This window comes from Sus scrofa, chromosome 10 (genome assembly GCF_054392235.1).
Source record: "Sus scrofa isolate SSC_HxYL_T2T_F1_AM1 chromosome 10, Sscrofa_HxYL_maternal_Yorkshire_Landrace_v2.0, whole genome shotgun sequence".
NCBI classification, from domain to species: Eukaryota; Metazoa; Chordata; class Mammalia; order Artiodactyla; family Suidae; genus Sus; species Sus scrofa.
Window position 1 is genome coordinate 57,176,212 of NC_139392.1, and position 15,614 is coordinate 57,191,825.

At 43.7% G+C, this 15,614-nt stretch overlaps 2 protein-coding genes across 5 annotated transcripts in view; one reads left to right on the top strand and one right to left on the bottom strand.

The window, feature by feature from the left end:
• RMI1 (RecQ mediated genome instability 1) overlaps window positions 1-15,614 on the bottom strand; it is a 534,328-nt gene that overhangs the window by 223,942 nt on the left and 294,772 nt on the right. The gene's annotated exons all lie outside the window — the stretch shown is intronic.
• Window positions 1-15,614, top strand: part of SLC28A3 (solute carrier family 28 member 3) — a 65,500-nt gene that overhangs the window by 1,056 nt on the left and 48,830 nt on the right. Inside the window, exons 1-2 of one of the 4 annotated variants that reach the window (XM_084978822.1) lie at window positions 711-1,115; window positions 5,588-5,721. In XM_084978822.1, the coding sequence (XP_084834948.1) occupies window positions 1,049-1,115; window positions 5,588-5,721 (201 nt within the window). In that variant the 5' untranslated portion in view covers window positions 711-1,048. 4 annotated transcript variants of the gene reach the window in all.

Consider the following 15,614-nt stretch of genomic DNA (forward strand, 5'->3'; position numbering starts at 1 on the left):
AGCTGAGGGTCAGAGCCCTTGAGCGTGACAGGTCCTGCAGCTGGGTTAACAAGGGGAGAGGCTGGAATGTGGGTGCTGACACCCTCATGGGTTCTCAGACTTCTGGAAGTCTAGAATCCCATGGGGCAGGACTGCGGTGAGGACAGGCAGAGGGTAGATTATACACAGACATATACAGCTATGATGGTTTTAAGACAAAACCACAACAACCTAAATGTCCACTGACAGATGAATGGATTAAGAAGATGTGTTTGTTTGTTTGTTTTGTCTTTATAGGACCGCCCCTGTGGCATATGAAGTTCCCAGGCCAGGGGTTGAATTGGAACTGCACCTGCTGGCCTACAACACAGCCATAGCAATGCCAGATGTGAGCCACGTCTGCAACTTCAGGAGGACCAAGACCTCAGCACTGATAGGTTCCTTTGTGATTAGCAAAGAAACACAGCTCACAGCAACTCCAGACCCTTAAACCACTGGGCAGGGCCAGGGATTGAACCCATGCCTTCATGGATACTAGATATGTTCCTTACCACTGAGCCACGACGGGAACTCCTGGTTTTGTTTTTTAAATGCACGGACATTTCGTACCTGTGCAACGCTGGAAGACCTCAGGCCGTCACGCTGCCTCAGTGTGATAGTGAGTGGTCACCAGGCTTGCAAAAGAACCTCACTGACCTCAGGGAGAGGTTCTCAGGTCCCTAACAGGCAGAGAGCATATCGGGTGTGGCTCCTGTGCCTCCAGACCTCCTGCCCTCAGGCTGCCCAGTCCTTGATCCTCAGAGTTCGCCTTTGTGTTTCAAGCATAAGGCAATAAATACCTGGAGGGACAGAGTGTGTGGGGAGAGGGGTGAGTAGTTTGTTAGAACAGGAGAAAAGGCAGCTATGAAGCTAATTCATTTGGGGAAAAGCACGGTCTCCACCTTATTTATCTTTGGAAATCTCTGTGTCTGTGACACTTCAGAGCATAAGCTGTCATCATCTGGTCAGGAAAGTAACCCTCAGGGTTTGTAAGGACGTAATATCCACACTGATTTGAACCCTCCCTCAAATGCTGTTGAGACTCCCTCTTGGGTCCAATGGAGGAGGCTGGTTGAAGCAGCAAGATATCTGCTCTTGTGAGTTGGCTTTTCACTGTGGGTTCTTTCTTGGTCTTTGGCCTTTGGCAAGTTCTTATCATTCTTGAAGCTTTCTTGTTGTGTGTCTCCTCAAAGTGACTTTTGTGTCATTGGAAAGGTTCTTCAGATTTAAAACCAGAAATCACCCCTTAGAAGTGATAGCAGTGGGTGTCAGGAGGAAAAGGATACTTACTGTGCATTCTGGGTCTGTGGCATTGAAAACAGGCATTTTCCCAGCTTGCTATCCATACATGTGCCTGTCTCATCTCTGTGACACTTGTTTTCTTCCCTGCTCCTGGGAGTAGTCTTCAATGCTATTGACTTCTGAGGTTTGCAGATTTCATAATTTGATACTGTGTTTTCTGTCTATAGATTATTTCTCCAGGAGAAAAGGTAATTTCTTAAAATCCATACGGATGTAAAGAAAAGCAGTATCTTATTGTTGTTGCACTATAAAGTAAAAAATGAAAAGTAAAAGGGAAATATATGTATAAATAAATTAAAAATTTCCCTGACCACATACATAACTGACACCAAAGTTAAATTTATAATCTGCATGTATGAATAATTCACAAATCATCTTTTTGTATTTTTTATTTTGATATTTCAAACTTCTAGAAAATTTCAAGAATAACAAAACCTCCCATCACTTAATCAGATGCACCATTAACATAATACCTCATTTGTTTTACTTATTCTCTCTCCATATTCATATGCATTTATGTGTTGCTTTGTTTCTGAATCACTTGGGAAAAATTACAGACTTCATACTCCTTTATCCTTATATACTCCAATGTCGTATTTAATGAGGACATTCCCTTACATAATCACAGTATAATTATCAAGATGAGGAAATTTAAAAAAAACAATTGGGGGCCATGCCCACAGCAGGCGAAGTTCCCAGGCCAGGGATCAAACCTGCACCACAGCAGTGACAACACTGAATTCTTAACCACTAGGCCACTAGGGAACTCCAAGATGAAGAAAATTAAGACTGATACATTACTATGACCAAAATTCTAATTTGGTCAATTGTCCCTACTTTTTCCTTTATAACAAACCTTTCCTTTGGTCAAGGACTCACTCCAGGATGATGTGTTGCATTTATCTGTCAAGTATCTTTGGCATTCTATAATCTGGAATGGTCTCTCTGCCTCCTTTGTCTTTTATGATCATAACAATTTTGAAGAGTACAAGCCAGTTATTTTGTAAAAGATCCGGAGTTCCCACTGTGAGATCAGCACTGTCTCTGCAGTGCCAGGACGCATGTTCTATCCCCACCTTGGCACGGTGGGATGAAGAATCTGATGTTGCTGCAGTGGTGGCATAGGTCGCAACTGTGGTTTGGATCTGATCCCTGGCCTGGGAACTCCATAAGCTTCAGGGAAGCCAATAAAGGGAAAAAAAAAAAAGAGAGAGAGAGAAAAGGAAAAAAAAAAAAAAAGATCCCTTCAATTGGGCTAATGTCTTTCTGATTAGAGTCAGGTTATAGATTTGGGGCAAGAATACCACAGAAGTGATGCTGTGTCCTGCTCAGCACATCATATTAGGAGGCAGTGTCACTTTTCTCCATTCTTGGTGACAGTTTGGGTAAGATGGTATTGTCCAAGTTTCCCCATTATAAAGTTTCTGTTACTCTTTTTCTTTGATTGGTATGTAATTTGTGGGGGAGACACTGAAAGGCTACGTAAATGTCCTTCATCAGATTCTGCCAGGAGTTCCAGTTGTGGCTCAGGGAAAACGAATCTGACTAGCATCCATGAGGACGCAGGTTGAAATCCTGGCCTCGCTCAGTGGGTTAAGGATCTGGCATTGCCCTGAGCTGTGATGTAGGTCACAGAGGCAGCTCGGATCTGGTGTGGCTATGGCTGTGGTGTAGACTGGCAGCTGTAGCTGCTATTCAATCCGTAGCCTGGGAACTTCCATGTGCCAAAGGGGTAGCCCTAAAAAGACAAAAAAAAAAAAAAAAAAAAAAAAAAAAGAAAGAAAAGCAAAATCTAACTGCAAAGGTGATTTTGTCAGAAAAGCACCCCAAAGTATTGTCTATTTCAAATACACATTATTGCTTTTTTTCTCTCTTGGATGATATGAATAATTCCAAGTTGGTTAATTAGGTTAAGCTTTGCAGCCCTCCCAGGATTACATTTCTGGTTTATTAAACTACAAATGTTAATCTGAGGTACATTAAATATCCTTCCAGGAAGGGTAGCAGGGAGCAGATAAAAACCATGCTGTAACATATGTCATTCTCAACACAGGACAATTTTTGGACAATTTTTTTTTGCCACACCTATGGCAAGTGGAAGTTACCAGGGTTCAGACCCGAGCTACAGCAGCGACCCAAGCTGCTGCACTGACAATGCCAGACCCTTAACTTGCTGAGCCACAAGGGAACTCCTGGACAATTTTTTAAGATCCATTTCACTCTTTTATTTTTTATTTTTATTTTTTTTATTTTTTTGTCTTTTTGCCATTTCACTCTTTTAGAAACTGTCACTAAAAGGAAAAGAGTGACCTTACTACAGAATGACATGCATAAGGCAAGATCTACTGGCATGTGTTTATAATTTTTTTTTTTTTTTTTTTTTGGCTGCAGCGTGTAGCAGCTTGATGTGGGATCACAGTTCCCAGGCCAGGGTCTAAACCTAGGATGTAACAGTGAAAGTAACAAGTCTTAACCATGTATTTATCGAGAAACTCCCCAAGTATTTATAATTTTTTTGCTCTCATATTTTTAATAAATTTGAAGGGGGTCAGGAAGTTTCTTTTTGTTTTTTCTTTAATGAGTTTGTACTTATACAGACATGGGTTTTGAGCCTAAAAGCCACCTCTTAGGGGATGGAATAGATTAAAAAGTCTAGTGATGTGATTGGTACACGATGGTTTCAAAGTTTAAAACTGAGTTGGAGAGACCCTGCAGTGAAAATAGCTCAGACTCAGAGAAGTTAAGAGACACTTTCTCAGGCCTTGGCACAAGCTCTTGCTTACAAACAATCATTCTCAGTGACTGGGGAATGATTTAAAATGCAGTCATGCAAAGGTGAAAGGGTCTTTCACCTCATTTTCTGATCACAATTTCTATTTGCAAATGGGACAAAATGAGCCATAGCTTCTACCAAAGCACCATCATGTTAAGTGATAAACCCATGAATCAAGTTAATTCTTGTGCTGCTAAGAAAGTGGGAAGTTTCATTAATTCTAAAAGCTCTTAGCCATAGGTTTCAGATAGATAGCATTTTAAGTTAAAGCTTCTCTGGAAATAATTATCTTTTTATGCCTTTTTGCATCACAGTCTCATGTGCCATTTGCTCTAATTGGTCTCAGTTTCCTAGTTGGAGAATGAAATGGGCAGATTGGTTGCATCTTTTTTTTTTTGGCCACACCTCAGCATGCAAAATTGAACCCACACCACAGCCGTGACCCAATCTGGACAATGTCAAGTCCTGAACAGCCAGGCACCAGGGAACTCTGGGGTGTGTCCAAAAATTTTTATTTTGAAAAAAATCCTACAGCTAATAATTTTTATTTCAATTTTTTGTTTTTTTTTTTTTTTGTCTTTTTAGGGGCACACCTATGGCATATGGAGGTTCCCAGGCTAGGGGTGGAATCAGAGCTAGAGCTGCCAGCCTATACCACAGTCACAGCAACACAGGATCCCAGCCCACATCTGCGACCTACACCACAGCTCACAGCAACACCGGATCCTTAACCCACTGAGCAAGGCCAGGGATCAAACCCTCATCCTCATGGATGCTAGTCAGATTCGTTTCTGCTGAGCCACTACTCAACTCCCAAAATTTTTATTCTGAAAAAAATCCTACAGCTAATAATTTCATAAAGCAAAGAATCTTTTGATTCAGTTGGTCACTTTCCATTTATCTGCCACATCTTTGCATGTTTAAGAGCTGGATTTTTAAAAGCAACCCTGTCCACAGATAGGGGTGTGATAAAAAGGCTTTAGAATTCACCAGACCTGAATTTGACTTCTCACTGTCTCTGTATTAGCCAAATGGCCCTGAGAAAACCGTAAACTCTTGTTAATCTGCTAACTAACATTGTTCATGTTACTGGTCACCGTGGTTTCCCATTGTCCCAAAGATAAATCAAGACCACCATATATAATAATCTCCCGAGCACGGACTTAGCACAGAATTATGGTCACGTGTAGCCGTGTTCCCTGCAGCCCCACCCAAGACTACAGAGAAAATGCCTTTTTCTATCCTAAGCGGCACAAGAGTCCTTTTCTGGGAGTGCAAATGGGCAGGCAGGACTGGGGATATGAGAAGGATTAATGAGGTTGGTGGACCTGACTCGGATGTGTCCACTCCCCCCACCGCCCTCTTACCCCCGCCACTCCTGCCCCACCCCAACCAGGAGGTTTGGATTGAAGTTTCCTAACTGAAACAGTGCCCAGCTTCCTACAACAGCAGGTGGCATTCTGACCTCAGCAGAGGCTGTGTTTTTTCTCACAGGTACAGGGGACCTCCGGCCCAGACGTCTGAAAAGAATTCGGAGCCCAGCCAATTCCATGAGCAGCAAAAACTCGGTGGAGCTGCAGAGGATGGTGGCCCTCAGAGACGAGGGCTGCCGAAACCCTGGCTTTCAGGTGAGCAGGTGTTTTGATTTTTATGTTTAAGACCAAGGAAAGGGAAGTTATGCTCTTTCCTTGAATTTCTGGCAAGTTTCTTAACTAGAGCAGTGGGGTTATTGGAAGGCAATGAGATTTTTAATGGCACTCTTTAAGCCTATTATTTTTCCTCCTTGGGTTCTTGTGTTGACAAACCTGAAAAGTTTCTTTTAACTGAAGCTGTTTTGATCCTTGACTTGCTGTCATTTGAAAACTAGACTGTCCTCTCCTGCTTTTGTTTCGGGCTCACACGGCAGATATATAATATTTACCTACAGCCATTTTCCCAAAGAACTGGTGGGAAGGGAAGAATGGGCGAGAATCTGAATCCTGGGTGTAGTCAGCACGTCAGGGCCCCTTTCTCTTCAACCAGGTCCCAGAGCTCCCGTCAATGGTAGCCCGGGTACCTGCCCCACATAGCCAGGTTATGCAAACCCATCTCGTGTCATTAACCAAAACTCACTGAGTGGTTAATATTGCTTGGCTCAGGGCTAGGTGCCACTCCAGGAGCCTTGTCACTGGAAAACACCAGGCTCTCTGACTAGGTCTGGGATGGAGATTTTTCAGGGCTATTCCCGGGTATGCTTCCTTTCCTGAGCTGAACACTTGACTTTGGGAAGCCCACGTGTGCAGGTGTCAGCCCTTCTTTGGGCTTTGGCATCAATAAACAGGCAAAACAAACATTTAGGCACTAGCAGAGAGAGGAACAGGGAAGGTGAAAGAGCTTTGAGGCAAGTCCGGAGTCTTCCACCCACAAGTTTTATTGTAACTTCCCTGATCCTCCCTTTAGTCGTCTGTGCATTCATCACCATCATGCTCATCCCACAGGTTATAAGGACAGGAGAGGAAAAATCTTTCCTTCTACCCTCTAAGATGCAGCTCCTGAGGTCTATGAATGAAGATGACAAGTGTCAGATCAATAGGAGCAAAGGCATAGACACTTTGTTAACATTTTAAATTTCATGTACACATAAAACTCACAGAGAAGAAGCCTTCAGAGAAAAGAAGTGAAAATGCCAAGGAAGCAGTAAGACTCAGAGGCTCATATGCCATTTTGAAAAGGGCGATAAATTGTAGAAAAGTGATCAGACAAAAGAAAGAGGGTGTGGGCTTTGAGGGCCAATAAACTGTGGGAAAATCACTGGGAACTATGTGGAGGTAACTACTAAAGACGGGGTTTGATTAAATAGCTCCTTGCCATCTCTGCCTCTAGTGATAAGAGCTGTTGTCTTTCTGTTAAGGGAGAGGGGGAACATCCCACAAGGCAAAGTTGTGCCTTGTTTTTAAGCAGATCAAGTAAGAACAGAGAGCCCTTTCTGCATCTGTTTTTTCTCATTTGCCTTCAGTTCAAAATAATTCTTACGCCAAAGTGGCATATTCGAGAGGGAATAACTTGATCCCCATCACAAGTGAGGAAAAAAGCATAGAGCAGGGAGACTTTTTGGATTCGAAAGAATAGAAGTGGTAGTCATGGTTCAGAGGTTAATGAACCCGATTAGCATCCATGAGGACTCAGGTTCAATTCCTGGCCTCGCTCAGTGGGTTAAGGATCTGGCCTTGCCATGAGCTGTGGTGTAGGTCACAGATGCGCCTGGGATCCCGATTTGCTGTGGCTCTGGCGTAGGCCGGCAGCTGTAGCTCTGATTGGACTCCTAGCCTGGGAACTCCCATATGCCTCGGGTGCAGCCCTAAAAATAAAGACAAGAAGACAATAACCCAGCACAGTGTCTATGAGGATGCTGGCGCAGTGGGTTAATGAACCAGCGTTCCAGTAAAGCTGCGGCTTAGGTCACAGATGTGGCTTGGATCCTGCATTGATGTGGCTGTGGCATGCCGGCAGCTGCAGCTCTGAATCAACTCCTAGCCTGAGAACTTCCATATGTCACCGGTGTGGCTGTAAAAAGGAAAAAAATTAAAAATGCTGTCTTAGTTTGTTTCCATGGCTGTGACAAAATATCTCGGACTGGGTGGCTTTTAAACAGATATGGAAGAAAGGAAGGAAGGAAGGAAGGAAGGAAGGAAGGAGGGGAGAGGTCTATTTCTCACAGTTCTAGAGGCTGGGAGGTTCAAGATCAGCAGATTCAGTGCCTGGCAAGGCCCCTTTCTTCACATGGCAGAAAGTGCAAGGGACATCTCCAGGGTCTTTTTTAAGGACACTACCTAATCCTATTCACAAAGGCTCTGCCCTCGTGACCTGATCACCTCCCCAAGGTCCCACATCCTAATGCACCACCCTGGGCATTAGATTTTCAACACAGGAATTTGGGGGGAACACAAACATTCAGGCCACAGCAAGTGACTAGCACAGTGTGAGCATAATGAGAGTCATTCTTGGCGCCAGGGCAGGTTAAAGAGAGTGACAAGTCCACATTTCTAGCTTGAGATGTCACCTCGGAATTCCCTTTACGGTAATGGGAAATGCAGGAATTGGGTGGGAGCAAGGAAGAGAAGGACTTCATTTTGAGGCTTGTTGGTTGAAATTAAGATGATTCCAAACATCCAGAGAAAGATGGAGATGGAGCGGGAAGCTTTGGGCAACACTTGCAGTGGAGCCTGGGAGGGGGCATCATATACATTTGGGGGCTGCTAGCACAGAGGTGGGCAAGGGCGTGAATGAGACCTGGAGGGAAAATGTTTAAAAAGCAGGAAAGTTAGCAACATCCGAGGATGCAGCAGAGAAGGCCACAGGGAGAGAGAGGACAGAAGCCAGGAGGGAAAAGAGAGCCACAAGGTCAACTGCAAAGACTCCTCCATGGATCAGAGAAGACAAGTTCATTTGATTTGCTAACTAGGAGGTTACTGGTGGGGAGGGGGCCAGGGGAGAGTTTGTGTTATGAGTAGGAATGCAGGGACTGGTGAAAATGAGGGCAGAAAGTACATTCTTCTGGCAAAGAGGAGATGGGGGAAGAGAGACAGGTTCAGGTTCAGGAGAGGCAAGATCAGGGTTTTGGCAGGGTTTTTCTTATGACCGTGAAATAGAACATGCAGAAAAACACGTGCAAATGAATAGACCACGTCTTATAAAGGACTACCCAGATCAAGAAGTAAGACATTGCCATCCCTCAGCTTGGACACCTCCACCCCACCCATTCTGTCACAACCACCTTCCTCCCCCACAGCTAACGAGGGTCCCAAATTTATGGTAATTACTTCCCCGCTTTGCTTTTTACCTTAACTTCTGATTATGAATCCCCTAGCACTCCTCTTGTCTGGATTGGGGGGGGGCTATTTTTGGGGGTTTGATCTGTTTTTTTTGTTTTTAGGGCTGCACCAGCTGCATATGGAGTTTCGCAGGCTACGGGTCGAATCGGAGCTGCAGCTGCCAGCCTACACCACAGCCACAGCAATGCGGGATCTGACTTGCATCTGCAGCCTACACCACAGCTCATGGCAATGCTAGATCCTTAACCCACTGAGCAAAGCCAGGGATCAAACCTGCATCCTCATGGATACTCCTCATTGTTACTGTGAGCCACAACAGGAACTCCCTTTGTCTGTTTCTGAACTTTATGTCAATAGAAAATTTCAAGAAAAATTATTTGCTTATTTTAAAAGTTTATATGAAATTAGGTTAAGATGAATCCTTTTGTATCTGGCTTCTTTTGCCCGGCTTTACAATTCTAAGATTCAGCCGTGGTATTGCATATAACTGGAGTTCATCCAATTTCTTTTTTTTAAAATGATTTTTATTTTTTCAGGGTTCCCATCATGGCACAGTGGTTAACGAATCTGACTAGGAACCATGAGGTTGCGGTTCGATCCCTGGCCTTGCTCAGTGGGTTGGGGGTCCGGTGTTGCCGTGAGCTATGGTGTGAGTCGTAGATGCGGCTCAGATCCCGAGTTGCTGTGGCTCTGGCGTAGGCCGGTGGCTACAGCTCTGATTGGACCCCTAGCCTGGGGACCTCCATATGCCTCGGGAGCGGCCCAAGAAATGGCAAAAAAAGATTTTTATTTTTTCCATTGTAGTTCATTTACAATGTTCTGTCAATTTTCTAATGTACAGCAAAGTGACCCAGTCATACACACATATATATACACATTCTTTTTCTCACATTATCCTCCATCATGTCCATTGCAAGATATAGTTCCTAGTGCTATGCAGCAAGATCTCATTACACAGTATCAAAGTATTCTCCATCAACATTACACAATTCCCTCACGTTGTCTTGGCTGCAGTTCCCAGCTCCTCACACAGTTGTGCATGATTTCCTTTACTTTTTGAACATATTTAAAATAGTCAATTCAGGGAGTTCCCACTGTGGCACAGCAGGTTAAGGATTGGGGTTGTCACCATAGCAGCTTGGGCCACTGCTGTGGCATGGGTCCCATCCCTGCTCCCTGAACTTCCATATGCCCCTGGTGGGGCCATTTAAAAAAAAAAAGTTCAGGAGTTTCCATCATGGCGCAGTGGAAACGAATCTGACTAGGAACCATAAGGTTGCGGGTTCAATCCCTGGCCTCGCTCCGTGGGTTAAGGGTCTGGTGTTGCCATGAGCTGTGGTGTGGGTCGCAGTCACAGCTCGGATCTGGCATTACTATGGCTCTGGCATAGGCCAGCAGCTGTAGCTCTGATTGGATCCCTAGCCTGGGAACTTCCATATGCTGCAGATGCAGCCCTAAAAAGACAAAAGGCAAAAAAAAAAAAAAAAAAGTTCAGTATAGAATTTCTTTAAAACACTAAAAATAGAGCTACTATACATATGACCCAGTGATCCCACTCCTGGGCATCTATCCAGAGAAAATCATAATTCAAAAAGATACATGCACCCCAATGTTACTGCAGCACTATTTACAATAGCCAAGACATGGAAGCAACCTAAATGTCCATCTATAGAGGAGTGGATGAGAAGATGTGGTAATATATATATCATGGAATATTACTCAGCCATAAAAGAGAATGAAATAATGCCATTTGCCGCAATATAGATGGACCCAAAGATTATACTAACTGAAGTAAGTCATATAGAAGAAGACAAATATCATATCATATCACTTACATGTGGAATCTAATTTTAAAATGATACAAATGAGCTTATTTACAAATCAGAAACAGACTCACAGATTTTTGAAAACAAACTTGTGGTTACCAAAGGGGAAACATGGGGGGGGGAGGGGATGAATTAGGAGTTTGGGATTAACAGGTACACGCTATACTATATACAAAATAGAAAAAAAACAACAAGGACTTACTATACAGTACAGGGAACTATACACAATATTTTGTAATAACCTATACAGGGAAAGAGTGTGAAAAAAATATTATATACATATAACTATATAGATAGACATATACATAACTGAATTACTTTGCCATCCTCCTGAAATTAACACAACATTGTAAATCAACTCTAATAAAAAATAAAATTATGTGACAGTTGTGGAAAACAGATACCTCCCTCTTTCCCCAGGGCTTATTGCTGTTGCTATTTGTTGCTCTTATGATTCTTGTTGTTACTATTTGTTTGTTTAGTGAATTAACTGTACAAATTCTAGGTAGTCTGTGCTTATTGCCACCTGCAGCCACTAAAGTCTCTGCTCAGTTAGTGTAACCATTAGTTAAGGATTTAACATAAATTTCCAAGAGCCTGGAACCAGTATATCTCTCAGCCTTTGCTGAGGGCTCTCTGTGTGTCCACAGGGAGGTGCTCAGGCAGCTCCTCTACAATTCTAATTCTATGTTTACTTTTACTTCCTGGCTCCTGCAGGGTTTCGACATCAGCCAGAGATGGCAGCTTTGATTTTTTTCAAGTCTTTTCTTAAGCTTGAACACAGTGCTGGGCATGTACCTGAGCTTCTAATTTCCCAGGAATGTCAAGGCTTTTCAGAGCCCCTTAAAGCTATCTCACTCCCCAGTTTTTCCTTTAAATTCCTCGAAATGTTCTTTTCCTTTCAATTTTTGTTTATCTTGCTTTCTCCAACTGTTATCACCACCTCAGGCAGCTGCCTCTGTTAAACAATTGCCTCCAAGGAAATAGTACTGGGTGAACTCTGACTCAGATTAAATAAAGTCAAGCCTTGTGAATGGGATTTTCTCAGGAACTGCGAGACAGGTCAAATAATGGCAGTTAGACTGCGAGACGGTCAAATAAAGGCAGTTATCTTGGAATTGGACTTTGGGAGAGTGACAGCCTCATTCTGCCTCTTCCTCAGGATGCTCTATGATTGCAGAGTTGTTTTTCGAGGCTATCAAGAGTCTGGGGAGAATGGAATAGGACAACAGAAATCAGACACCATAAAGCCTACAGATCTGAGATTCAGTCATTTTACTTGGGAAAAAAAAAAAATGTGCTCTGGGTTGTTGTAAGCCTGTGGTTAATTTCCAGAGTTCAGAAGAAGTCAGTTGGACAAATATTTGCCAATGTTCTTGCTGCTTTTATAAAGATGAGGAAGTCGGGGGTGGGGGGGGGGGTCCTTACTTTACCATTCCTTCTAAAGTTACCAACAACCTTAGATTCAAATAGCGAAGTCAGACATGTAAAAAGGGAGTGTATATACAATTAATGAATGATACTGGCCACATCTCTGGTTTCAGGAGAGTGAAAGTACCTTTGGGAGGAATGCTTTGGAAGATCAGTTGTGAGCAGAGCAAGGACTAAGGCTAAGGTTCTGAGGCCGATAAGGCCTCACTGCTGCCTTTTACCAAAACTGTGGGAAGAATTTAGGCATCTCATGGTCACAGGAAAAGGAAAAGAGAAGAGAAAGATTAAATGCTATTATTTTCCCACCATGGATATCCCTTCTGATTCTAAGAGGCTTCCTTTTTTTTTTTTTTTTTTTTTGGTCTTTTTGCCTTTTCTAGGGCAGCTTCCCGCGGCATATGGAGGTTCCCAGGCTAGGGGTCTAATCAGAGCTGTAGCCACCAGCCTACGCCAGAGCTACAGCAACTCAGGATCCGAGCCACGTCTGTGACCTACACCACAGCTCATTACCACGCCAGATCCTTAACCCACCTGGCAAGGCCAGGAATCGAACCCGCAACCTCATGGTTCCTAGTCAGATTCGTTAACCACTGAGCCATGACGGGAACTCCTAAGAGGCTTCCTTTGAGCCTTTACATATTGATGGCATGGAGTAAAACCTGGTATGTTATCCATCTCTAGTCCTAACTGTCAGGCAGATGTCATGTTAGTAATGACAGAAAGCCCCTGATCACAGGAGCAGAAACACCAGTTTCAAGTGGTTCACAAAGCAATCTGTCCTGCAAGCACGTCCCCAGCCTCCAGAGAGTGGACTGCAGAGGTTTTCAGAAAAATGTCCTTACCTCAGTTAAGACAGATACAAGACTGGTTACTAGGTGCTCTCTTCCCACTCGCTCTCTCTCTCTCACTGATGATTATAAAACTTCCATTCCATAATCCCATAATTTAAAATGAAGGTAGTGGTGTCCTCTGACCCATCTCATCCTGTCACTATTTTTTTTTTTTTCTTTTTAGGGCTGTACCCTAGGCATATGGAAATTCCAAGGCTAGGGGTTGAATTGGAGTTATAGCTGCCAAGCCTACACCATAGCCACATCTGTGACCTATACCACAGCAACGCCAGATCCATGCCACACCTGTGACCTACACCACAGCTCATGGCATTGCAGGATCCTTAATCCACTGAATGGGGCCAGGGATCAAACCCGAATCCTCATGGATACTAGTTAGATTCATTTCCACTGCACCACAACAGGAACGCCTCATCCTGACAATATTGATATTAATGAGAAGCTGGGGCCTGGATGTGAGCTGAACTGTTGTTTGTCAAGTTGAAAAAAAAACCAAAAGTGGGAAAATTTGGAATTTCATATAGAATAGACGTGGGAGCATGAATCCCAAGTCTCTACCATGCCACGGAAATTTAGAGTTCTGTCTTTAGATTGCAGATAGAGTACAGCACGATTTTCACTCAAAGCCAGGATTGGGGCTGGAGGCATCTAATTCCACTCCACACACAGACTCAGGTGGTTGGCCTAGTCTTGGCACGGCTGGTTGTTCCGGTAAAGAGAGAGAGAGGGAGAGAGGAAGGAAGGAAGGAAGGAAAGAAGGGAGGAAGGGAGGGGGAAGGGAGGAAAGAAAGAAGAAAGAGAGAGAAAGAAAGAGATGATAACAAATGTCTTGTATCCTCTGGAAGTAAAGAAAAACAGAGGCTTCCTATGAAAATCCTGGGAGTCACATGGTTAAGGAAACTCTAGGTGTTCAGGGACAAAGTAGATGATTACCGGGAACTGTTAATCCAGGAAATGTACCTGAAGACTGTTCAGTGTTCCTTCCAATTTCCTGGTTTTATAAATTCAAGCCTTTGTTTCTTTCCTTCCAAGAGCCAAAACTCTTTCAACATAAAGCATGACAGTTATTGATTCAAGAACAATTTATTGAGCTCTGTCCTTGTGCCAGGCATTATGTGAGGAGCTGGAAACCGAGAGCTTTTGTGAGGTTAACATTAGGTAACAATGCAAACGAGCACAACAGAGTTTGTAAAAAGTGTTACTCATGATATGAGGAGGCGATCTCACCTCCTTACATCAGACTGGGAGTTGGAGAATCTTTCCTAAATGTTTCAAATGAGCACTTGTGGGCTTTCATTCCTTCACTCATTCATCCCACAAATATCCACTGAGGCCCTACTCTGGACTGAGTGGAAGGAAAATATTCAGTGGATATAATTCCCCAAGCCACCCTGTCAAGAACTATATATATATGTATATATATATATATGTATATATATATAATTTTTTTTTTTGCCTTTTTTTGGGCTGCAACTTCGGGCATATGGAAGTTCCCAGGCTAGGGGTAGAATCAGAACTACAGCCACTGGCCTACGCCCTCCACAGTCACAGCAACGCCAGATCCAAGCCATGTCTGCAACCTACACCACAGCTCACGACAATGCCGGATCCTTAACCCACTGAGTGAGGCCAGGGATGGAACCGTCGTCCTCATGGGTCCTAGTCAGGTTCATTAACTGCTGAGCCACGAAGGGAATGCCCTGTCAAGAATGATTTTTCCCATATTACATTATGCACAAGGAAAGGTCAAGGCCTAGAACAGGAGGGTATGAGAGGCAGGGCAGGGAGATGCGGCCTGTGGTAAAGAGAGACATACAGGAAGACAGGCCACTTCTTAATTGTCTCGTGGCTCTTTGCTAATTTCAAAATCCTGGTCCCAAGAATCTAAACCCAATGATAAGTTTAGGTTTACAACTGAATTCCTGGAGCTCTCATTGTGGCTCAGCGGGTTAAGAACCCAATCTAGTGTCCATGAGGAAGCAGGTTCAATCCCTGCCTTGCTCAGTGGGTTAAGGATCCAGCATTGCCATAAGCTGTGGTGTAGGTCACAGACACAGCTCAGATTCTGCGTTGCTGTGGCTGTGGTGTAGGCCAGCAGCTGCAGCTCCGACTGGACTCCAAGCTTGGGAACCACCATGTGCTGCAGGTGCAGCCCTAAAAGAAAAGAAAAGAAAAAAATAAAAAGAATTTTTATTTTTCTAGTTCTAGTTACTGCATTCTGAGTTTCTCATCTACCCAAGTCCATTGGTCCAGGAACATTTACAAGGAGGAAGCTGGTTAAACAGCACTGATCTGACTTGTGCAGTCAGGTAGGCTTGAAACAAAATAATTGCTGAACTGAAGGCTAGACCCAGGTAGGAAGCAAAGGTGTAGTTTCAGGGTATACTGTATCCAGCAAGGAGGGGCACAAAGTCAACAAAAGACATTTCTAGGAAGCCAACAAAGGTTAGTTTTTCTGTTGACCTATACGGCCACTTCCCCGTTCCCCTATAGAGCATGAGGTCCGTAGGTCAGAGAAGAGGGGAGAAAGGAGTAGAGATGGAAGAATTTAGAATGCACAGGAGGGAGAAGGCTCCAAGTCTGCCATGCTTCAAGCACTGAC